Genomic DNA, 24,935 nt, shown 5'->3' on the forward strand with positions numbered 1-24,935 from the left:
GACAAATTTGCCAAAGTATCTTTGTCCTCATTTTTTGTACAAAATTCAAATTATATTGTACACTTTGCCTCTTAATTCTTTTTCTGACTCGCTGTAGCTGCTGTTTTGTAACAAAAAAAGAGTTAGCAAATTGTTGTCTGATTTCCTTCCCGCCGCCTGGTATTTAACTCAATTTTTCTTCAACTGGACACCACTCCTTAACATCTTAACATTCACCCTCACAAACCCATCCAAGTGGCCATTATCGATTGCAATTCTAATGTTGTCAGACTCACCAAAGCCCTAAAGTTTCTCATTATCTTAGTCTAAGACCATTCTCTTAACATTTAATATTTTGCAACATTTTTGGAAAATAAATAAATTTAATGTTAACTTTTTTTAAAGTTTTGAAAGCGTGTTTTCTGTAATTCTTGAAAAGTGATTTTGAATCCCCAGCATCCAACGTAAGACTGTACCTTCGAATTTTCCAAAATTTCCAAGACAATGGTTTTGAATGTAATGAATTTCAAGCCTCCGATTTCAATACACATGACCTTTCCAGTATATAGCACCTAGATCAGGAACAGTCAAGAACTCCACGCCCCATCACCAAGCCTCGCCAGTTCTAACACCCCAACTGTTGCTCCAGCCGAGATCTATCACTGTAGATCAGGGAATGGAATCTGTGCAGGTCAGTGTTATTTGGTGAAGGTTTCTTTACCCACTTGGCCATTGGGTCAGAGGAATTATCTAAGTCTTATGCACACTGTAGTACATCTTCACACAGAATATGATCACAGTATAGATATGAGAGGGATTGGAATGATTACCTGTAATTCATAACCCTGATCACATTGATACACCACAGTGCCTTTGTACATATAACTGTTTCCTTTAACTGATCCATGTATTGGCGGAATTGGCTTTTCACATGACATAGGGAAGCATACTGCGTCTGAAATCGGTGGGTGCCACAATCCGTTCAGCTGAAACAGATAAGGAGGTTTAATCAACTGTACCAATTTACATTTCTTCAAAAATGTGTCAAAGCACTGGACGAATGTAGTAATGTACATCGAACAAGAAGAGAAGGGATTTAAAGTTGTTGATCAAAGTGAACGTCAAAGAAATGATCAATGGTGTGTGTGGTTGGGGGAGTGGGCGGTTGTGCTGGCGAGACCAAGTTGCAAACTTCTAAGTGTTGGAATGCAACTCATGTTAAAAATTCTCAGTAAAATAACAATATTAGCTATATTGGTGCTGTGTTTAGCACTCCTGTGGCTATCTCATTTCTGTGTAAAGTTACATTTATACGTTCAGCACCATGTGCTCTTTTGCTGGAAGTGACAATGCTATAAACATGGCAAGGGTTCTTTTGAATGTGTTGGGTTATAATTGAATAACTTTAAAACAAACACACTCAGAAGTTAGAGAGGGAGTGTGATGGGCACAATGTGATGCATTGACACACATGGAGAATATTCTAAGTTTCTCCAAAAATCTGGAAAATATCTTATCACTTTTATTAGGGTAATGTTAACGTACTATAATATTAATCCAAAATTACACAAGGAGTGTATTTTCGCAGATGTTTTTCCAGCATTTGAAGTTTGCTGCTTGGCCTCATGACCCCCCACCCCCCCCCACCCCCGTATTACATTACTTGTTCCAAAATATGATTGAAAATTGATGGGGGGAGGCAGACTATCACCTATGCAATAAACTCCTAATAACTTGTCACTCCAAGTGAAAAGGGCTGTGACAAGTTATTAGGAGTGACGAATTAGGTGTATATATATAATCAATATACATAAATAATTCTGTCCAAGATATTGCCAGCATGATGACTTAAGTGGCAGTGACAAGTTAAGCCGAGGTCGAGTTATTAGGAGTTTACTATAAATTAGGTCACTTTAAACTTAGAGACCAGTCACTGAGGGCAGGAATTCTTCTCACTCAACTGTCATTAGGCCTGAAAAACAAAACCCCAATGTGTAGGGTAGTCCTGGAAGCTTTCCAGGCAGTGCTTTCAACAGCAAGCTGTGTGATTTTAGCTAGTTAGACCTCCAGCAGTACCCCAACACACACTCTGGGGTCCCAAGTCTTTGCTCTTGCCAACCTCACTTTGTCATTGCTTTCCAGACACAAGAATTTTTACAGAATATGTGGAGTTTGGTTTGGATACTCTTAAGCATAGTCATGCGTTTCCTCACATATCAGACCCCTGAATGACCCAAACAACTCCCCAATAAAATGTATTTGGCATGCACTGTACTGTAATATAATTAGGACTTCTGATTTTTGGTTTTAAGTAATAAACCCTGATAAAACACCCTCGATACAAAAAAATGAAATTGGTGTTTATCCAATAAAGGGGAGGAGGAGGGTTGACCAAAAGCATAGTTGAGGTAGGTCATCAATATGAGGGGAGAGTGGCTGAAATAAAGCGACTCCTGGACAAAGGCAGAATGGCTAAAAGCTCATCCACTAATGGTGAGTCGGATCGTGCAGGGAACATCAAGCAGTTCACTGAGTAGAGGGGACGGCTTGGTCAGCTGGGTTGCAGGAGGTTCCAGAGGTAGGTTGGAGTGCGGCTGTGGAGAGATTTGAATGTTTGGACGAGGATCTTGAATTTCATTCAACAGGGGGATGAAGAGCCAACGCACTGAGCAACAATGGGGCTAATAAGCGCACAGAGCCTATCCCCAGTTATATCCCCATATCGTGAGTTACAGATATGTTAGTTATTTCTGTTACTGAATTGATTCCAGTTACATCCCTTCCGCCTCTCCCCTATATAACGCTGCCTGGCTTATGGCGATCGTGTCCATTAGATGTGTCCTAATGATAATCATTATCCTTACATTTGGTATAGCACCTGTCATGTCAGGATTACGATCCAAAGCGCGTCACGGGATATACTATAATGTGCTGTGACTGTGTTTTGTGGGCAAACGAGGTAACAAATTTGCTAACCTGCTTCCAACACTGACCAGCCCAACTACCCACACTAAAAAATGGCCAACGCCCACATTCTCACGTTGCGGTTGCTATCATTTCCTGCACATTGTGCGCATGCAGGTTCTGCGTAGTACCTGTTGCTTATGTCACTTTTTGTGCTCTACTCATGAGCGCTCCACTCGGGAAGCCCCAATGACATCAATTTACAAAGGAAGTGGGGTCAGCGCCACTTATTGGGTATCGCACAAGTCGTCCCTTTTCAGCACTTTGCTTTTAACATGGTTTCTGCGCTATTTGACCCAGAGGACCACATAATAACAAGACTTCCCTGGATTTAATTACCTCTGCAATAGTAACAGCTAAGACCCTGAAACCGTTTCATAAATCATAAGATTTAGGAAAATTTAATATCATTAGATTCAGAGTGCATAGAATCATAGAATCATAGAATTGTTTTCACAAAAGAAGTGGATGCACCAAATGCCGCAGTATCGGAGGAGAGGGTAGAGGAAATAGATAGGATAAGTATAACCAGAGAGGAAGTACTGAAAAGGTTGACTGGGCTGAAGGTAGATAAGTTGCCCAGTCCTGACGGGATGCAACCAAGATTACTATGGGAGGCACGGGTACAAATAGCGGAGGCTTTGGTTACAATTTTCCAATCTTCGTTGGACACAGGAGTGGTGCCAGAGGACTGGAGAGTGGCCAATGTGACTCCCCTGTACAAAAAGGGACAGAAGGACAAACCTGGGAACTATAGGCCAGTCAGTTTAACATCAGTAGTGGGGAAACCCCTGGAGACTATAATGCGGGACAGAATAAATCTTCACTTAGAAGAATATGGATTAATTAGGGGCAGCCAACATGGATTTGTTAAAGGCAAATCTTGTCTAACAAATATATTAGAATTTTTCGATGAGATAAGGGAGAGGGTGGATGAAGGTAGTGCAGTTGATGTTGTTTATATGGACTTTCAAAAGGCATTTGACAAATTGCCATATGAAAGACTTGTAAGAAAGATAGAAGCCCATGGTGTAAAAGGAACAGTGGCAGCATGGATCCAGAACTGGCTGGGAGACAGAAAGCAGAGCGATATGGTGAACAGCTGCTTTTCTGACTGGAGGGAAGTGTACAGTGGCGTCCCTCAGGACTTGGTATTAGGACCACTGCTCTTCTTAATATACATAAATGATCTGGACTTCGGTATAGCAAGCACCATTTCCAACTTTGTAGACGACACAAAGTTAGATAGGGTGGAAAACAGTGAGAAGGATAGCAGCCAACTGCAGGAAGACATAGACAGAATGATAAAATGGGCAGACACATGGCAGATGAATTTCAATGTGGAGAAATGTGAGGTAATGCATTTTGGTAGAAAGAATGAGGGGAGACAATATAGGCTACGTAATACAATCTTAAGGAGGGTGAAGGACCAGAGAGACCTGGGGGTTCAGGTAAATGAATCCTTGAAGGTGGCAGGACAGGTAGATAAAGTGTTAAAAAGGGCATATGGGATTCTAGGCTTTATTAATAGGGGCATAGAGTACAAGAGTCAGGAGGTTATGATTAACCTATATAAAACACTGGTTAGGCCTCAGTTGGAACACTGCGCCCAGTTTTGGGCACCACACTATAGGAAGGATGTTAAGGCATTGGAAAGGGTGCAGAGGAGATTTACGAGGATGGTACCAGGAATGAGGGACCTTGATTATGAGGAAAGGCTAGAGAGGTGGGAATTATTCTCACTGGAGCAGAGAAGGTTATGAGGAGACCTAATAGAGGTCTTCAAAATCATGAGGGGATTTGATAGGTTAGAAAGGGAAAAACTGTTTCCACTGGTGGGTGTGTCGGTGACTCGAGGTCATAGATTCAAAATAGTCTCTAAAAGAAGCAGAGGGGAGGTGAGAAGAATTTTTTTCACGCAGCGAGTTGTTCGAATCTGGAACGCATTGCCTGAAAGGGTGGTCGAGGCCGATTCGATAACAACTTTTAAAAACATGGTGGACGGGTATTTGAGGAGGACGGGTTTGCAGGGTTATGGGGAAAGTGCTGGGGAATGGGATTGACATTACATTGCTCTTTTCAAAGAGCCGGCAGAAACTTGATGGGCTGAATGGCCTCTTTTTGTGCTGCACGATCCTATGATTCTATGAAATCCCAGCAATTATAGGAATCATTTTGGAGATAATTCAGCCGTATAAATCACTGTAATCTTCTTAAATCCAAAATCCGAAATAGTTGCATTGCTGTGTGACAGACCCAATGGAAACACTTGACTTCAAAAGCATATGCCCTGGACACATGAGTACACTATAGCTGCTTTGATGTCTTCTTTAGCATGGAATTACTTTTAAACAAAGACAATGCTAGTTCTTACCTGGCAAGTAGACTCGTTCACTCCTGTCAATCTGTGTCCTTCTTCACAAGAGATATTAATGTTTTCATTGACAGTAAACTCTGTTCCAGAAACAACAACATGTGTCTCATTGGTAAACGCTACAGAACAAGTTTGTTGTTTGCATAAGACACTGTGAGTGGACCAAGAGCCATCTTGTGAACATGTTGAAGTATCTTGCTCGGTTTCCATTATGTAACCTTCCAAACAGCTGCAAAAAAAGAAGAAACGGTTGTACAATTCACTTTTATAATGCCAATTAATTTGGGGGCCATTTTGACCTGTTAATACAATTAATTAAACATATAAAAGAATGGATATAAAATCTTGTTCTATTCTAAATGACTATAGGGGAATCTCTATATCCCAACACTGCACAACGCCAGGGGTACTGCTGACCACGAAGCCTGGGATTCATTCCGTGCATGGGCTAAAAACGTAGAAATTTTTGACAACTATTGCAGAAAATGGCAGGGAGTCGATTTGTGTGATTGAGGTACATTTTCCTGCCGACCAACATTCTTTCACTTTATTGATAAAACATAAACATGAGGAAATAACACGTATTAGATTGTTGCAAAAAAATATGAATTGATTCTTTAACAAAAACTGGGTGTTTTTTTTTGGAGGGGAGTGGGTAAGGGGGGACCCCAGCGAGGCTACTGGAGCTATCAGGGCCCAACACCACACACAGACCAAGAGAGAAAGACACACACACAGACCCACATTCTCAGAGAGACACACAAAAACATAGAGACACTCACAAACACATAAAGAGAGACACACAGGCACAGCCACAAACACACAGAGAAGAGGGAGACAGAGACATACTCGCACAGACACTCAAAAACAGAGAGAGAGACACACACACAACTTGCACTTATATTGCGCCTTCTACACAGGGTAGCGTCTCAAAACGCTTAAACACACACACACACACACACACACACAGATACTCACAAATGCATATAGAGAGACACAATACACACAATCATATACACACACACACACACACACACAATGATGCACCGAAACACAGACAATCATACACACACACACACAGAAGACACACAGACAATCATATATACAGAGACACAGACAATCACAACAGTGGAGCTTCCGACTGAAGCCCATTTGCCGCTTGCACCGCACATCCGGAGCCACTCGCCCACAGTGACGTCAGGTAAACAGCCGTGAGGCCCGCGGACCAGAAACTATATTTATAGTGGGTTTGTAGCAGAGGATGACGTTTGTGGCAGATTCCGTGGGAAAAGTGTGGCCGCACTTTTCTATTGGCCCAGGTCATAGCTCATTCCTCTAACATCATCCTTGTGACATCGTCAACCTGTCCCTCTCCTCTGGCTCTGTCCCCATTCCATTAAAAACTGCCATCATCACGCCCACCCTGAAAAAACCCTCCCTTGATGCGTCGCAGCTATCAAGCTACCGGCCCATCTCCAACCTCCCCTTTCTCTCCAAGGTCTTGGAAAGAGTTGTCGCCTCCCAACTGCGCTCTTTCCTTTCCACCCATTCTCTTTCGAACCCCTTCAGTCAGGTTTCCGTGCTGCCCATAGCACAGAAACTGCCCTGGTCAAGGTCACCAATGATATCCTGACCATCTGTGACCAGGGCTCCCTCTGTCTCCTCGTCCTCCTCGACCTATCGGCAGCATTCGATACGGTCGACCACGCTATCCTCCTCCACCGCTTGTCCTCCCACCTCAACCTTCAAGGCACTGTCCTTGAATGGTTTAGCTCTTACCTTTCCCACCGTCTTCACTTCGTCTCAACGAATGGCTTCTCCTCCACCCCCCGTACTGTCTCACGTGGTGTCCCTCAGGGCTCTGTCCTCGGTCCCCTCCTCTTCACCCTCTATATGCTCCCCCTCGGTGACATCATCCGCAGACATGGAGTTAACTTCCACATGTATGCGGATGACACCCAACTCTACCTTTCCTCCTCTACTCTCAACTCCACGACCACCGATGTCCTGACAGCCTGCCTGTCCGACATCAAGTCCTGGACGAGAGACAACTTTCTTCAGCTCAACGTGCGAAAAACCGAGGCCCTCCTGATTGGCTCACGTCAGCGCCTCCGCACCTCAGGCGCTGACACCATCAGCATCCAAGGCTGCACTCTCCACCTCTCAAAGCCGTCAGGAACCTCGGCGTTTTGTTCGACCCTGAGCTGTCCTTTCTCACTCACATCCGCACCACAACTGGCACCGCCTTCCATCACCTCCGGAACATCGCCAGACTACGGCATTACCTCACCCCTCACGCTGCTGAAACCCTGGTCCACGCCTTTGTCACCTCAAGGCTGGACTGTGGGAACTCTCTCCTCGCCGGCCTTCCCGCCACCTCCCTCCACAAGCTGCAGGTCATTCAGAACTCTGCAGCTCGTGTACTGTCCCGCACCAGGCTTCGGGACAACATCACTCCCACCCTCGCTCGCCTCAACTGGCTCCCTATCCCCCAGAGGATTGATTTCAAGATCCTCATCCTCACCTACAAGGCCATTCACGGCCTTGCTCCCTCCTACCTCTCCAACCTACTATCCCCCTACCTACCTGCCCGTACCCTCCGTTCCTCTGGCTCTGGTCTGCTCCACGTCCCCCGCCCCAACCGCCCTACCATCGGTGGTCGGGCCTTCAGCCTCTCAGCCCCGAGGCTCTGGAACTCTATCCCCCAGTGCCTTCGCCGCCTCCTCCCTTTCCTCCTTCAAGGCCGGTCTCAAAACCTTTCTCTTTGACCGTGCCTTCAGCTCCCCTCTCGACTCGCTTCCCCTCCTCGCTCCCTCTCTTCCCTCCCCTCACCCTGACCATTCCCCCCTGCTCGGGTCATGACCCAACTGTGCAGCGCCTTGGGACGTCCTCCTGACGTGAAAGGCGCTTTATAAATGGAATCTTGTTGTTGTTGTTGTTGTTGCTTTCCTCCCCACTACCTTAAGGGCACCTGCCTCCTCCCCTTCCATGTTATGGCACCAGAGCTGTATGCAGTACCTGCCTGACTTGCACTCTAGTCTCTGGTGTTTCTAGTTTGCAATCAAAATTCAGAAGGACAATGTACTTTTAAACTCTGAATTCTGAAAAGGTGTAGTTCTGGACACAGCACCACAAAACCTGTCCCACCCCCGCTTGAGAACGTTTGTCTTTTCTTGTCTTTTGTACACCCCAGTCTTACAAGATTGTCACAAGCACCACATTAACTGCAACACATTTTGCTGAGTCAGTCACTGATACAACTTGAGAAGAACCTTTGCACACGTTGTACAAGATCACTGATACAAATCAGTGCAGAAATTCCCTTCCTGTGTGATGTGCCAATTTCAGGGAGATACTGTAGATTACTGTAGATACTGCAGATCCAGATTAAACACACAGTGAAACTCCTTGTATTCCAGTGATCAATGTACAGGGTGACCAATGTCACTGCTTTGCAATGTCCAATAAGTCTTAAAGCAATGAGAATTTTTTTTAGACAAAGGAACAGATATCACAACTTTTTGGTCACACTGTACAATCAAATGTGATATTTGTAATATTTGTAATAAATACTAGCACCATAAACAATCCAGATTTACATAAAATTGTATTAAGAATGGAAACTTGATACAAAAAGAAATCCTAGAGAGAATGAAATGGAACCTGGAACTGGAAAATAAAACAAAGCAATTTTTTTTAAGATCATTTTAACAGGAGTGCAAAGTCAATTCTATGTGGAAAAAAGAAAGATATCAAGATCCTTTCTGTTCAAACTGCATAAAGAGGGCAAACAGACCCAAAGCCCAAACAGAAACATTTAAAAAATATAAGGAGGGGTGGGAATCGTAGTTAATCACACCCCCCCGTTTGCCTGGAGTCAAAGAGGCAATCCGTCCGCCTGACCTGCCCAGGTGGTCGTGATTCAAGTCGGGTCCACATCATATTTTGATGACTAGGGACCCAGATTTGGGTGGGGTCAAGGGTTTCGTGGGCAGCAACCTAAGTTCCCGTCTGTGGAATGTGTAACAGAAATCAAGATAAGGACAGCAGTGGAAGAACAGTGACACAAGATAAGGAGGATCAACTGTCTCCACATTATGACCCAAAGAGGGATGGGAATCGTAGTTAAACCTAGTTGAGGTTAATTACGGATTACTGTAGAAAGTGAAGCGGGGAAGAGAAAAACAGATTTAAGACAGGTCCCAATTTAGTAACAGGCAATAATATTCCATTCTTCCCATAATTTATTCAGTGCGCTCAAATTTTTCAAGGTCTCAGATCAGTGTAGCTGCCACCTTTCTGAGCCTTCATGTAATTTATTCATGGAGGATACATGCAGCTGAGAGCAAGAAAGCTAGCCCTCAGCCCTGTTGGTTGGTATTGGCATTGCAGCGCTCCTGATGCTGAGCAGTTTGAGACTCTCTCACAAGGAGGAGTGGAAAACTACCATGAACCTTGGCCTTCAGGCTCATACCCCCGGGCTTGCCTGGAGTCAAAGAGGCAATCTTAGGTGGGGTCAAGGGTTGCCTGGGCAGCAATCTAAGTTCCCATCTGTGGAATGTGTAACAGAAATCAAGATAAGGATAGTAGAAAAACAGTGACACAAGATAAGGAGGTTCAACTGTCTTCACATTATGACCCAAGGCTGTTCCTTTCCGCCCTACACATTGTTTGATTGAATATGCACATGGCTAGAAGCTCAACAATTGACTGGCAGAGAATTCCACCATTCTGTGTGTAAACAAAGTTCTTTGTCATCTCTGTTCTGGACTGACTAGTTTTGATTTTAAAACTATGCCCTATACAAAATGCAAAGATTATTATTAAAATGGTTGTACAATATGTGCAAAAAATAAAGGAAATGTGATTGCTATGAAAACGCAGAGCCAGTTACATTCAAAAGTACATCCAAGTTAATTCAGTTCCTACCTGTATTGGATTCTACTTCCAAATGTATAAACGCTTCCTATGACAACAGCATTAGGTAATGGTGGAGGTGGGCCGCAGGACAATGGCACACATGCTGGGTACGGCTGACTCCATTTGCCCCTCTCAGTGCAGAATACCTCTGCTTTTCCTTCCATTGTATAGCCAGGTAAACAGTTGTAGGTTATGGCGTTGTCATACAAAGAGCTGCTTCCATTAAAGAAAGCATTGGGAATCACAGGGGGTGCACCACAGGAGATGCGTCCACAGTCTGGAAAACCCGAACTCCACTTCCCGCCAGCTCCACAAGAAACCTGCGATGGACCCAGCAATTTGAATCCCTCTTTGCAATGGAATGATATCAGATTTCCACAGCTGAAATCTTTGCTGATAGTAAATCCATTCCGAATGACTGGAGGTTGACATTTGCACGGTACACAGATTGGAACACTTCCACTCCATGAGCCGTTGTGAAGGCAGCGCCTCACTGGATCCCCTGTGAGTTTATATCCATAAAAGCAGACGTAGTTCACAGACTCTCCAAACTTAAAGCTGGATCCATTTAAAAACCCAAAGGAGATGTCTTCTGGGGGTCCACAGTCGAGAGGTTCACAGCTTGGTGGGCTTGCATTCCACTCTCCATCTGCCTGACACATGAGACTCGCTGCACCATGTAATACATAACCATCCTCACAATGGTATGTTACTTCTTTCCTGTATGTAAACTCAGATCCTGTGACTTGCCCATTGGATACAATAATAGGTGGTGGGCATGTTACCAGCCTACACTCGGGCACGACTCCACTCCAGCTTCCATGAGCAAGGCAAACACGGATTAAGTCACCCTGTATTATAAATCCAGTATCACAGCTGTACATTATGAGGCTCTGGAATGTATAATCTTTCCCAGTCATGCTACCATTGGCAGGAATTTGTGGTATACTGCAGGATATAGGTGCACATTGAGGCTCTTCCCCATCCCATTCTTTGTTGTTTTGACATGTTCTTGACACGGTGCCAGTTAATACAAATCCAGGGTTACATTCATAAGATATTACACTCATGTAAGTGTAGCTATCACCCTTTACAGTGCCATTTGCTATTTGCTCTGGGGTGCTGCATGTCATTAGCTGACAGACAGGGGCCAGTGTATTCCATTCACTACTAGAAGTACAGTGTCTGGTAGCTGAACCAACAATTTTATAGCCAAGATTGCATCTGTATTCTACTGTACTTCCAAGCATATTGCTGGTAAAGCTGGCATATCCATTTTCTGGATTAGTTGGTGGTTCGCATTCCACCAACATACAGGTTGGGGCACTTCCGTTCCATGTACCATCTTCCTGGCACATTAGGGCAGTGGGTCCTACTGTTTCGTAACCTTTGTAGCAATAATAACTAATCATAGCTCCGCACAAAAACTCTGATGTCTCCAGGAGATCCATTGCACCAATATCCAGCGTTGGCCTATTCTTAGAAATGGAAGAAGGAATTCCCTGTTTAGGCCCCAGGTGTGACGTGAAAAGGCTGTTTGCATCGTCGTAGTCTCCCCTTGGATCGACTGGCCTTGTGAGACTCTCGGGTTCTTCACTGTCGTAATGTCCGTCCTGGGTGTGGAGTTTATTGTACCCTCCAAAATCTATGTGCGGTGGGAGGCCACAGTCTGTAGGCACGCAGACAGGTGGATAGCTGGACCAGTAGGACTCTTCACAAGTTTGCATTGCATTTCCAACTAAATGGAAACCAGGAAAGCAACTGTAAATGATGAGGGCACCAAAGCTATAATCAGCACCTTCAACAAAGCCATTTTCTATGGTCTGCGGTGGGTCGCATTTGATGTTTTTGCAAACAGGAGGCTCTGCGTCCCAATGACCTGTCTCTAAGCACACCAGTCTTTTCTGCCCTTCTAACTTGAATCCTCGGTTACACACGTATGTGACTGAATCTCCGTAATGCAATCTACTGAAAGTCATTGTGCCTCTTAATATGTCTGGAGGAGAAGGGCATTCAATTGGCTGGCAGAATGGCTTCCTACCTATCCATTCGCCATCCTCACCGCAGAATACGGTTGTGTTTCCTATCAAGTGGGAGCCTGGTTTGCACGTGTACAGTGCAGTGCTGAGATATGTAAGACCTTGTACATCCACAATTCCATTCTCAATGGATTCAGGCTGTGCACATTCCACTGGAATACACTCTGGTTCCGGCAAACTCCAGGCTCCATCGCCCAGGCAAGTCCTGAATGACTCTTCCTTCGGTACAAATCCATCCACACAAGAGTAGTTCACAACACTACCGAAGTGAAGAGTGGAAATTAAAGAATCAGCAAATGGTATATCAGGAGGCTGACCACAAAGTACAGCTTTACATGTCGGTATGGAATCATTCCATTGCTGAATGGACATGCACCGTAAAATTGAGGGCCCCTCCAAAATATACCCATCAATACATTGAAGCTGAATGATTCCACCATTGCTGCTCAGCTCTTTGACAACAAGATTTATTTCCTGCAGAAGTGGCTCTGGACACTTTAATGGAATGCATTTTGGGGGTTGATCTCCACTCCATCTGCCATTTTCCTGGCAGATCAAAACCGCATCTCCCAAGACCTTGTAACCTTCATCACAATGACTTTCAACCCGTGCGTCAAGGCCAAAGTTGCTCCCCTCAAAATATCCATGTTTTATAGCTGGAGGTGCCCCGCAGTTCACGAGGACACAGAATGGAGGTGACTCAATGGACCATTGCCGATTGGCCTGGCAAACACGGACCGAAATACCCACCAGTCGAAAGCTATGATTACAATAATATCTTATTTCACTTTCAAAGATCGTGCCATTCTTGATCTGTGGACAGAAGAAAATATCATCATCATAATAATAATAACCCTTGCATTTGTAAGTGAGAAGAAATGAATAATTCATTCAAATGAATCTTATACTGCTTATATATTACATGGTCACCAGCACTTTCATGGGTCACAGGATCTTTTACACCAGAAAATTCTGGATTACCTATCTTTTCATTCCACACATGCTTGGAACTTACTAAGTATCTGAATCATATTGTAAGCTTTGTAGATGGTCGGATCCTTGGAACAGATTTCTTTTTCTCCGATAATTTGACAGCAAAACAAACAATAGCTGAGCCAGTGAAACATGGCTGATTGTCAGACAATTTTGCTCTCAGGCTTTTTTCCAGGTTAACCAATATTTAGTCAGTGTTGATGGGGAAAACATCTGCTGTCACTGGTAAACCCAGACTGTAAAAGTTGCATTCATATCTCTCCTAGCTACCTTGTTTTTCTGGTGACTATGATGGACTGATAATAATTGCATCCAGACTGTTGTGATCAAAAATGAATTACTATTTAAATTATTGTTTTAGTTAAATTAGGTATGTGAATGCTTGTTGGCTTGTGTCAGACTCACCTATAGAATTATAATCCTAATTAAATTAAGATGAGTTATAGAAGCTCTATTTAAGTGCGACAGGTGTTATGGGTAGCTGGTATAACTCTGAACAAAATGTTATGAGATAATGTTGTGCTTTGAAGAGTTAAATTATCTAAGATAGAAGTGAAATTGTTAGTGCAGCTGTAGTTTGTTGTGTTAATTGTTAAATGTTCTGTATTATCAGCCTAGGCCCAAAGCTGACCTGATTAAGCGGTCATCAGGTGGGTGAAGGTGTGCACTTATCAGCCTAAGGTAAAAAAAACACACTATTATATAAAAGTATAGCTGAGCCCTTCAGTTCAGTGGTCAGTTCAGTTTGAATGTTTAGTCCGAGTTAGTGAGAGAGCGACTACATCTTATGCTCCTCCTAGAAGGCAGAACTTCTACTCGAGGTTCTGTGACTTGAGTCACTCGACTGTCCAGTATTCCAGCAACATCAGAATGAGAAAGAAGAAAAGAACAAAGGTCGACGATACCAGAACACAGCTGCCACTCATCTGCAAGAGATTCAACATCCACCTCATCAGCATTCCCAAACAAGAGAAGCAAGGAAAGCGCTGCTTATGGACTTTGATATTCTCACTTTCGTAACCTGCTATACATGAGCATAACAGCACAATATTGTCGATCGGAACCTGTCTATTGTAACCCTGATTAGTGAACCAATACAAAAACTATATGTGTTTCTGCATTATTAAGCAAATGAGCTGTGGAACATGAAATACAAGTGACTTTTGTTCCCCTGTTCATCATGAATTCCCAATTTAAAATTTGAGCTTAACTGAACAAGGTGCTCTTTTCTGGCCATGCTATTTGTCCCAGGCTTTAACAGAGTGGTTAGTTCCATTGCTGGGGGCACCTTTGAACTTAAAGTGGGATGCATGAAATTCTCAATTTGTTTTGGATACTCTTAAGCATGGTAATGGGTTTCCGCATTTGTTGGTCACCTGCTAACCAAAAAAAAATCTACCTTCATTATGTTTTGTCGCAGTTTTGTTAAAATTACCAAGTTTTTAAAAAGCATTTTAAATGAGCCTCTTAAAATCATCTCTGTTTAGACTAAATGTCTTCTAAAATCAACCGCTGGACATAAAATAACAATAACAACAAAATGACATTTGTATAGCGCCTTTCACGTCGGGAGGACATCCCAAGGCGCTGGACAGACAGAGTTATGGACCCGAGCTGAAGGTCAAGGTGGAGGGTAGCAACAACTTGCACGTATATATATATAAATAATAATCCTTGCACTTGATATAACGCTTTTCACGTCTTCTAGACGTCCCAAAGCGCTTCACAGAATATACTGTAAAGTGAATTGACTGTATATTTGTGGGTGAACGCGGCAGTCAATTGCACACAGCAGTGTCCCACAAACAGTCGTAGATTGAAAATGACCAATTTATTATTGTTTTGTTTTTTTGGAGGGATTTTTATTAGGCGTGTGGAGTAAGGAAACTTGCCCAAGGTTTCGCCCTGTCTGGAATTGAACTCAGGTCTCTCGCTTGCAAAGCGAGTGCTCTAACCACTGAGCTACAGGACTCCAAATATATATATATATTACAGAAAATATATTATAATATATATAGTGCCCTCCACGCAGGGTAGTGTCTCAGAGCGCTTAAAAATATTTATTCTATAAGGCTTAGTTTAGTTATTATTGAGCTGCAATCAACCTTTTGAAATATTTTCAATTTCCATGTTGTTGGCTTGTAAAATGTGATATGACACGTGACAATGTACTCAAACCCTAGAGATGGCCAATTGATAACTTAATTGGTTGACATCCTCTCCTACCCCCACAAACATCGATATGGACATGTCCAGAAACTGAATGTCTCACAGTGTGATAAATATTACCAGTATAACAAGTGTCACATCACGTACCACATTTTTCACCCCATATAAAGAAAAACTTGAAAATTGTAATCAACTTTTATTTTGAGGATGAAATTAGAGAGGGATCATTTCATATGGTTTCTGTGAATTCATTAAATATATCAATGAAAATAACACAGAGGTATAAGTCTATTCACCACTTACTTGTACATTTCCATTACGAATCGCTGGAGGGATGCCACAGGTCACTGGCAGGCAGCTGGGCAGAAGACCGCTCCAATCTCCATTAGCCTTGCAGGTTCTCTTCTTATTGTCCTTCACGTAAAACCCTGTGTTACAGGTGTACGCCACCACTGCTCCAAAGCTGTAGTTAGTTCCGCTCACGTGCCCTCGTTCGATGTTTGGCGGTTCTCCACAACGAATGGGAATACACTGAATACTTAAGGGAGATGGTGTCCAATTGCCACCTCTGACACACTCAATGACAGCAGAAGTATTTAACACAAAGCCTTCCGTGCATTTGAAACTGACCTGAGAACCAGCGGCAAATTTCACTTTATTAATCGACTCCAAAATAGCATAAGGTACAGAGAGTGGCTTGTCACAGAAAATTGCTATACAGTAAGGCGCAGCCACACCATCTGGAGGAGCCCATTGTCCTTTTGAATTGCAGATCAGCTGTGAATTCCCTGCAATGCTGTACCCATCCATGCAGAAGTAGATTGCCACATCTCTATATAACTGATGGCCAGTCTCAGGTAACGCATGGTCAATATTTGGAGCTGGGCCACATGACACAGGGACACACTGAGGAGTACTGGGGCTCCACTGACCACTGGACAGGCACTCTTTACTGTCTGAATCTGAACCTATCAAGGTATAGCTGAAAATTAATAGAAGAAAAGTCAAGCACCATAAAAGAGTTAGCACAATTGTAAACACATATTTGAAGCTGAAATGCAGTTAAAACAAGATGTACATCAAATACTAATAAACAAGTTATTTTTTTCAATGTTTCATCGTTTCATATTTCGCTTTAGCCGATTTAATTCCAGCAGTACAATTCCAAATCTGGCGGCCCCAAGCACTGGCTCTTGCTAACCTATGCATTTCATTTCAGATATGGGGAAATTTTCATGTGTAGGTGCTATACATATGTGGAATTCTCGGTCTGGTTTAGATACTCTTAAGCATAGCGATTGGTTCCTGGAGTGTGGCTGACCAAGAAGAAAACACTTAGATTACAGACATCCATTCATAAAGTGCCATTTTTTGTTAACTGTAATTATAGTTTCCTGATTAGCATCCTTGGTCATTATTAGTATACATAGGTTACCATCTATTTTCTCTCCCCTCCTCTATTGTGGTTACTTGGATATCATGAAACCTCAGATATATCTTCCAAGTGACCATTCTTTATGCATGAATTTAGACTCTAGGTATAGTTGGATACTGTTATAACACAGTGGTTGGGTTTACAAAACGAGTCACGGAGTAATAATGGGTCGGGTTATGATGAGCACACCATTCAACTCTTTACAGTCATCAGGTCACTGACAACAAAAGACAATAATAAATTGGTCACTTCAATCCACGACTGTTTGTGGGACACTGCTGTGTGCAATTGGCTGCCATGTTTCACCCACAAATATACAGTCAATTCACTCTGCAGTCTATTCTGTGAAGTGCTTTGAGACGTTGAGAAATCGCTATATCAAATGCAAGGATTATTATTATTATTACATTGTTGATTACATTATGGAGCTACGCTAAGCAAAAACATAAAGCTGGTCAGAGACAACGGCTCTCATGAGCATTTACTGGGAAGCTGCTGAAGTCTGCTCGTCACTGCTGGGAGCTGGAAGGGTATCGCGATGTCCAGGGTATGACAGTGTTACACACAGCCCCACAGTGTACTGGAGTGTGATATAACCGGGGTCGCACTGATATGAGTGTCAGCACACTATTTGACACTGAAGGAAATCACAAACTCAGTTTCAACACAAGTTACTGAATGACTATCAGGAACAGGAATGCTGCCTGATTTTCCCTTTCCTTAGCCAGATAACTTTGAGGCCAACTACCGTCAAAGAGATCGGGTAAGAGCACAGAATGCAGAACCGAGACCGTGAGCTGGTGATGAATTTTCTATAATCATACATTTTAACATACAATGGTCTTAAAGGTTAAAACAAGGAATTCTGCACTGTCGATGGCTCCGCTGTTTGGGAATGTCAACAGGATAGCATGCTTGAAGTAAAATCTAATAGCCTTACCCCTCGTTGCAGCTATAAGAAATTCTATTTCCAAAAGTGAAGTTGCTTCCTTTAATGTCAGCATCAAAAACTATTGGAGGAGGGCCACACCATATAATGTCACACGCTGGTGCCGTATCATTCCATTCACCATCCACATCGCACACCAATACAGAGGAGCCCTGTAATCTTCAAGGGTGCAATTAGTTCAGAACAGGCCTAGTCAGCCACATTTTTAAATCAAGTTGCTAAAGTTTAATTTCTATTCACGTATCTTTGCTTTCTGTTGGAATAAATCAGCGACATAAGTACAATAATTCAGTCGGGAGGAGACAGTGGAAGAAAATGTAGTATTTGGAAACCGTCCAGAAATGACTGAGAACAAAACTGATAATTTACAATTTGTGCATTCACATGACAAATTCATTAAAAACTATATTTGTTTGAGAATCAGGATTCCCACTAGACTTAAGTCTGTGATATTGGAGGTCAGGTACACATACTTTTCAGCTTAATGTCAAACTTTTTCAATTTATATTCTTTCAGCTAAAAGTTCTGCAAACACAACATAATTGGTGTTTGAAGCAGATAGTATAGATGCCCTTAAGAGGAAGTTAGATAAGCACATGAGACGGAAGAGAATAGAATAGTTTGGGAGGGAGTAAGCAGTGGGTGGAGACTTATGTGTAGTGTACACACCAGGATGGACGTGTTGGGCTGAATTGCCTGTTTATGCTATGTAAATTTTTATTATTGTTTTCAAAAATAAGATGTAGAACCTCAAATCTTTGGAAAATAGATTTGATTCCTTCAGGACTGCAATGACTCTGAGACGGGCTCAGCAGATCCCAAGTGCTGACTTACTGATATCCATCATTGCAGGTGTATGTAACGGTGGAGAGGAGGTCGGACCCATTCAAATAGTATCTGCCATTGTTAATCTCGTGTGGAGTAGGGCACATCACGGGTTTACAAGTAGGTATTTCTTCGCTCCAAGTACGATTTGCTAAACAAGAGATTTCTCTTGCTCCAGACAACATGTATCCCTTATTACAACTGTATAGGAGAAAAAGCAACATTTAGTTTGTTTGTATGAAAGGATATGAGAGAAAATCTGGCAAATATTTCACAAATAACTCAAGAGAGAAATTTATGAATTTGAATTTAAAGTGCAAAATATTCTACTGCCTTGATTACATTCTTGAGTTTTTTTTTCATTCTGATTCATACAAAAGCTAAATTATTAAAAGGAAAAATCTAGACGTGCAAGAACAAGCTGATGAATACAATAAAAATTGCAAACGTATCACTTGAATGAAACTAAAGTGCTGTAATATTATATTGTCATATAACAAAATAAATAATCCAATCATTTGATGCAGTGCTTTTCACATTAAGGAGGATGTTTCAATGTGCTTCACATGATTCACTGTAAAATGTAGTGACTGTTTATTTTTGTTGGAGAAAGCAGCAACCAATTTGTGCACAGCAATGTCTGTGAACCCACAGCAGAATTTCAGAAAGCTATAAAATGAGTGAGCAATTTTTTGGGGGGTTTCTTGGCTAGGATATTGTGAAACAAAGCTCTCTTTGAGTTGTGCCCAATGATCTTTAATGTCCACCTCAATAGGCAGATGAAACCTCAGTTTATTGTCTTATCCAAAGGGAGGCATCTCAAACAATGCACATGATAACATAATATAAATGGATGACATTATGTATAATAATAATCCTTGCATTTGATATAGCGCTTTTCACGTCTTCTAGACATCTCAAAGCGCTTCACAGAATATATTGTAAAGGTAATTGACTCTATATTTGTGGACGAAACGCGGCGGACAATTACGCACAGCGGTGTCCCACAAACAGTCGGTGGATTGAGTGACCAAATTGTAAAACATTGTAAAAGGAAGTGCACGTACAATGGGAAATAACAGAAGCTAGGAGATAGATGCCTTAGATTCCTGGCAAGCTTCAGCTCTGTTTGTAACTGTTCTCTCTGCCTGCTCTCCGGAACAAAACTATCATTGCTCTGTATTGGAGCGTCAGCCTAGACTGTGTTCAAAGTCCCGAAATGTGGCTGGCTCAAACTCACAACTTTCTCAGAAGTGAGAATGCTATCAACTGAGCCAGGCTAACAATTAATTTCAATTCGAGAGAACTGGATAGTGATCAGGAATAGGAATCCAGGCGGATTATTCCCCCTGCTCTGCTTTGTTTGTTTCCGGGCACACAGGTTGCTGCCATTGTTACACCAATTTTACGTTCGTCTTTCTCACAGGGATAAGGGAGAGCTGAGGTAGAGGATAATGACACAAAGCTCTCTTGTAGCCCTCCAAGTGTCAAATCAAGATGCAACTTCAGCAGGAACGGGTCACATGTCTGTTTTGCACCCTGGCAAACAGTGTGCAATATAATGTAAAACGGGAAGGGAGGAAAATGGGGACAGAAATATACAAAACAGTAGGGGGCGCATGGTCAACTTTCATTTGATACTCACTATCTAGGCTGATACATTAAGTCTGAATACGTATGATAACCATAAATAGGGTGGGGAACTGCAGAGCTGCAGAAGGGGGTGGGGGGTGCAGTGGAGACATGTTGAGGTGGGTGGTGGATGGGATAGTGCTAGGAAGGCGAGAGAAATACTTGTACCTGAAAGTCACCATACTGCCATAGGTAAGATTATTGCCTTCAGTTATACCATTCTCTGGAACAGCGGGTTCCTCACAGGAGAGAGCTTGGCAGGAGGAAGAAAAGGGACATCTTTCAAATGAAGAATCTAAACTTTGAAACGAAAGGTATAACGTACAGATGCAAGAACTGATTGAAACCATATCATTATACAATTTGACCAAAAATATGCAAACATCGAGTATGCGTTATGATGTGTTAATTACATTGATAACCAATCCGGTGATTTGATTTATAATAATGAACTGGTCACTTCCTGTTTGCTGCGCATACAGAGTAAACAGGAGGCGACATTGACAGCTTCTTTTCGCTGTGCAAGTGATGAGCTGGTTGGTTGCATGTGGCCACAACAAAACTGGCCACAGCCCTCATTTTAGTGCATGTTGGGGCATTATGGATCCCAACCACCACATTAAAACAAGGCTGTACTATGTTATGACAATAAATAAACCTAAATCCTGGTTGCAGTTTAAAGTCTTCCTTATTATCTAGGCGCACTAATGTTCTTCCCTCTGTTTAGCACATAAAACAACTGCAGCTCCATACCTTGACACTGAGGTATTGGGTTGTTCCATTGCCCATCCTCTAAACATGTAATGTTCTGAACACCTTCCCGCTGATATCCAGCCTCACAGGAAAAGGTCACTACACTGCCAACGATGTAGACACTGCCTTCAGACAATCCATGCTCGGGTAGCTCTGGATATTGACAACTAATTGGCTCTGAACAGCAGCATCGGGGGGGGTGGAAAACCTCAAGTTAGTTCTGCATGGCATTAAAGAAGAGTCACTCTATGAAAATTGCCCAAATATTAGATAAATAGTTCTTCAATTGACTTACAAATCAATTGAAGATTATCACTACACTGAAACAACAACTGTGAATCATTTTTAGAAAGCTATATCAAATGCAACAATATTATTATTGCTGTTGTGAATTCATCTTTCTGAAGTACTGCTGTGCATTCACAATGCTACTTTTCCCAGTAGCCCAGTAAACATATATTAAACTAAGCAAAATCTGAAGCACGAATACTACCTGAACAGTTTTTACCATCCCCTGAATACGGATGCCGGCATGTACACGAGTATGAGCCAACCGTGTTGATGCACTCAGACCTCACATCACAGTCTGACCCCAGTGCGCATTCATCGAGATCTGAAAACACAATAGGAAACATCAACCCTCCACGGTGTTAGGTAATGGGGGAGGAAGTGTATTAGCACTTATTGAAAAGACTGTCTGTTGTGTAAATACACATGTGCATTGTGCTTCACATGTAAACCCATGTGTAGAGTAAATTATAGATATCCTTAATTATGTAATCAATAACCGAAGAAGTAACAAGCACTGGATTGTAGGAAATCTGCTTTGTTTGTTGGAATTAGCTTGGGTTGTGATGGTCGAGACAGAATCCATATTAGCTTTCAAGAGGAAACTAGATACAATTTACAATAATAAAACACCTAAACATTGTCTCTCAAAGAGCCAGCACAGACATAATAGACTGAATGACAACAACAATAATAACTTTTGTTTAATATTTGAAGAGTTCCCAACTTTGTTCAAGTCAGAGCATAAGATAAGCTATGGTGCAATATTTTTTGGACTTACCAAGGCAGACGGGCATGACACCAGCCCAGGTTCCATCATCGGAGCAGTAGAGCTTATAATCTCCAAGCAGGTAATAGCCATTGTTGCACTGATATGACACAGCGCTGCCAAAGAGATTGTCCTCAGTAGCAAAACTCCCATTGCTCAGGGCAGGGGGAGAGCCACAGTTAATCCCTTCAAACCAAAAACACCAAGAGTGAATAAATTCAAACATATTGATCTTTGTTTATTAGTTAGCCAATGTAAAAAATATAAATTGCTACTTATTTAACGACCAAAGAGTCTCTCTGTTTTTCAATCTACATTAGGTAGATAGTTCAATGATCAGCAGTAAGAGTTGTACAACTCTGACCCCTCTATCTTTGGTTTTCTCCACTGCTCCTTCAAAACACAACCTTTAGGAGCAAGGTTCCTATCCTAAATCATCTTTCTGACCTGAAGATTGAACATTTTCAAGCTTCAGCTCTTTTCTATTATATAAGTCAAAAGCTAGGCATTGAAAATGTTGTTTGTTGTAATATTAATGGAAATGAGCTGTGAAAGCACATACAACATATAAATCTGCAGCTTACTTTCACAATGGGGAATTGGGTACCTCCATGCTCCCAGATTCTGGCAATGCTGTACACTGTCCCCAACTAGGTGGTAGCCACGTTCACAGGAAAGCTCTACTCTTGACCCTGGCTTTACATCATTACTGGCGACCAGAAGGCTGGGCTGAGATCCACCCAGCACAGGACAATCTGCATATGAAAGCAAACAAATATACGTGAACGGTTTATTTTTATTTTTCACAGAAGGAGGAAATTGCATATTTACTTTTGTTGGAAAAAAAAGGCAGTTGACAAAAAAGATACATTTTAACTCAATTAATTCTATGCACCACACCTATGCCGTTACCAATTAAGGGCTTATTTTAATGAGAACGGAAATTACCAGCGCAGAAAATGCTCCTGGAGTCTATCTTCACTCTTCCGACAATTCCAGACAGAAAGTCAGGCCAAGCCAACACGTTACCTTTTTTGAGATCTTCTGGACAGGCTGTGGCTAATAACTTGATCTGAAATTTACAGAAAGATTAAGCACATGTTTCTAAAACATAGAATGACTGCTTTTTCTGTACAACTGTACCTGTGGAGCAGTGCGTTTTCTAATTTAGAAGCTCAATATCCAAGTCTGAAAAACTAGGCAAGTGGCCTTTGGAATAAGGACTATTAAGAAAGGCTCTATCAGGCGCATTGGGTTAAAACTTGGGGAAAATTTAGGTAATTTTTTTCAAGCTACAAAATTAAGCAATAGCTAATGAACATAGGTTTCAAGTGACATTTGCAGGATGCATTGAAGAATACATTATTGGGAAACCTAAATGTTTGCTTCACACAAACACAATTTAGGATGTGTAAACATAAATGTGTATTGCAATGTAATTGAATGACAAAACAAAAGTCTATGAAACCAGGAAGCTAAAGCTACTGGTTCTTTAAATAGCAGGATGTTCAACATAAAATTCCTTCAAAGTTACAATTAATTTTCACAAAGGCATTCATATTTGCAAGAGAGTTTTTCCTGGTGTCCTGGCCAACAATCCTCTAGATAAAAATTGGTCACTCAGTCACGACTGTTCATCTACAAATACACAGTCTCTACATTAAATAATAAAATCCTGTGACAAAAGTTTGAAGGGTTTCCACAACATGATCAGGCACAATATCAAGTGCAAGGATGATTATTATTATATTCTCTACAACTCATTCAAGTAACAAAATCAGTGCTTGGCAGTTTAAATACCAGCTGTAGGTGGTGTGGAAAATTGATGCTGGCCAAAGTGATATCCTATTCATGAAGCATATGCTCACCTGTTGTGGTGTAAGTACATAATCCCAAATATTCAACTGGCTTAATGAGCCTACAAAAGACTCTGCAGGATTGAAGCCCTCTCCTTTCTTATCCTGCTCTTGTCCAAGGACCAATGCTCCACCATCTAATGACACAAAAATCAACATTGAGTTAAGATGATATTCCTGAACTGGTACTGAATTTCTGGGATCTGCACAATTTTAGGACCCAATGCAGCGCCAACCAGTTCAATACCCGTAACAACCAAATTTTGAACAAAACTCTTGTAATTAAGTTAATGGTTAGAGGTTATTCTTCAATGGCAGTTATCACCAGGACATCTCCAGGAAAAGACAGATCAATATTCCACCTGGATTTATCCTGTATACCAATTTTGTGTTAAAAATTTAAGACTGCAGATTGGAGAAAAATTTCTGTATTCTTTTGTCTTTTTCCTCTTCGCATAGGAAAGCATATCCCATTTTAATAATGTTTTGTCTTTAGTGTCAACAGCCACCAGTGGGATATTTTCCCTGTTTTGCACATATACTGTGGCAGTAATGCATCCTTTCATGTTCTTTGGCTAGACTGTGATATTACAACAATAGCTTGCTTTTATAGAGCGCCCTTCATGCCTGATGGTGTCTTGGAGCACTTGAAGACAGCACCTGAAGAAAGCACTTCTATTGCTTCCCCTCTATACGCAGTCCAACCAATTTACAGTATAACCTGTGAAGCGCTTTGAGACAACTCAACAATGAGATAAGGTACTATATTAAATGCAAGGTATATGTAATATGTATTAATATTATGTCGTATTTATTCAGAGCCAAGCTATAGAAACTGGTGACTACAATATCGGCAATATGCAGCATTTGAAAAAAACGGGACCTATTAAGCAGGATTTTTGCTTTTGTCAGCTGGGTGTCTGACATATATAGAAACCCTCCGCCATGTTTAAAATTATTCAAACCGGATTGAGATTCAAACCAGATGTG

The 24,935-nt window shown here is 41.9% G+C and overlaps 1 protein-coding gene across 1 annotated transcript in view; it reads right to left on the reverse strand.

The window, feature by feature from the left end:
• Positions 1–24,935, reverse strand: part of svep1 (sushi, von Willebrand factor type A, EGF and pentraxin domain containing 1) — a 114,143-nt gene that overhangs the window by 22,709 nt on the left and 66,499 nt on the right. The window contains exons 28-40 of the mRNA XM_042345914.1: positions 23,958–24,082; positions 23,038–23,161; positions 22,674–22,844; positions 22,102–22,275; positions 21,526–21,645; positions 21,033–21,209; positions 20,448–20,532; positions 18,657–18,848; positions 17,814–17,981; positions 15,742–16,420; positions 10,247–13,089; positions 5,318–5,546; positions 810–965 (exon numbers count right to left, since the gene is read on the reverse strand). Coding sequence (XP_042201848.1) covers positions 810–965; positions 5,318–5,546; positions 10,247–13,089; positions 15,742–16,420; positions 17,814–17,981; positions 18,657–18,848; positions 20,448–20,532; positions 21,033–21,209; positions 21,526–21,645; positions 22,102–22,275; positions 22,674–22,844; positions 23,038–23,161; positions 23,958–24,082 — 5,243 coding nt within the window. The remainder of the gene's footprint in view (positions 1–809; positions 966–5,317; positions 5,547–10,246; positions 13,090–15,741; positions 16,421–17,813; positions 17,982–18,656; positions 18,849–20,447; positions 20,533–21,032; positions 21,210–21,525; positions 21,646–22,101; positions 22,276–22,673; positions 22,845–23,037; positions 23,162–23,957; positions 24,083–24,935) is intronic.

This window comes from Callorhinchus milii, unplaced genomic scaffold, assembly GCF_018977255.1.
Source record: "Callorhinchus milii isolate IMCB2004 unplaced genomic scaffold, IMCB_Cmil_1.0 Scaffold1, whole genome shotgun sequence".
NCBI lineage: Eukaryota > Metazoa > Chordata > Chondrichthyes > Chimaeriformes > Callorhinchidae > Callorhinchus > Callorhinchus milii.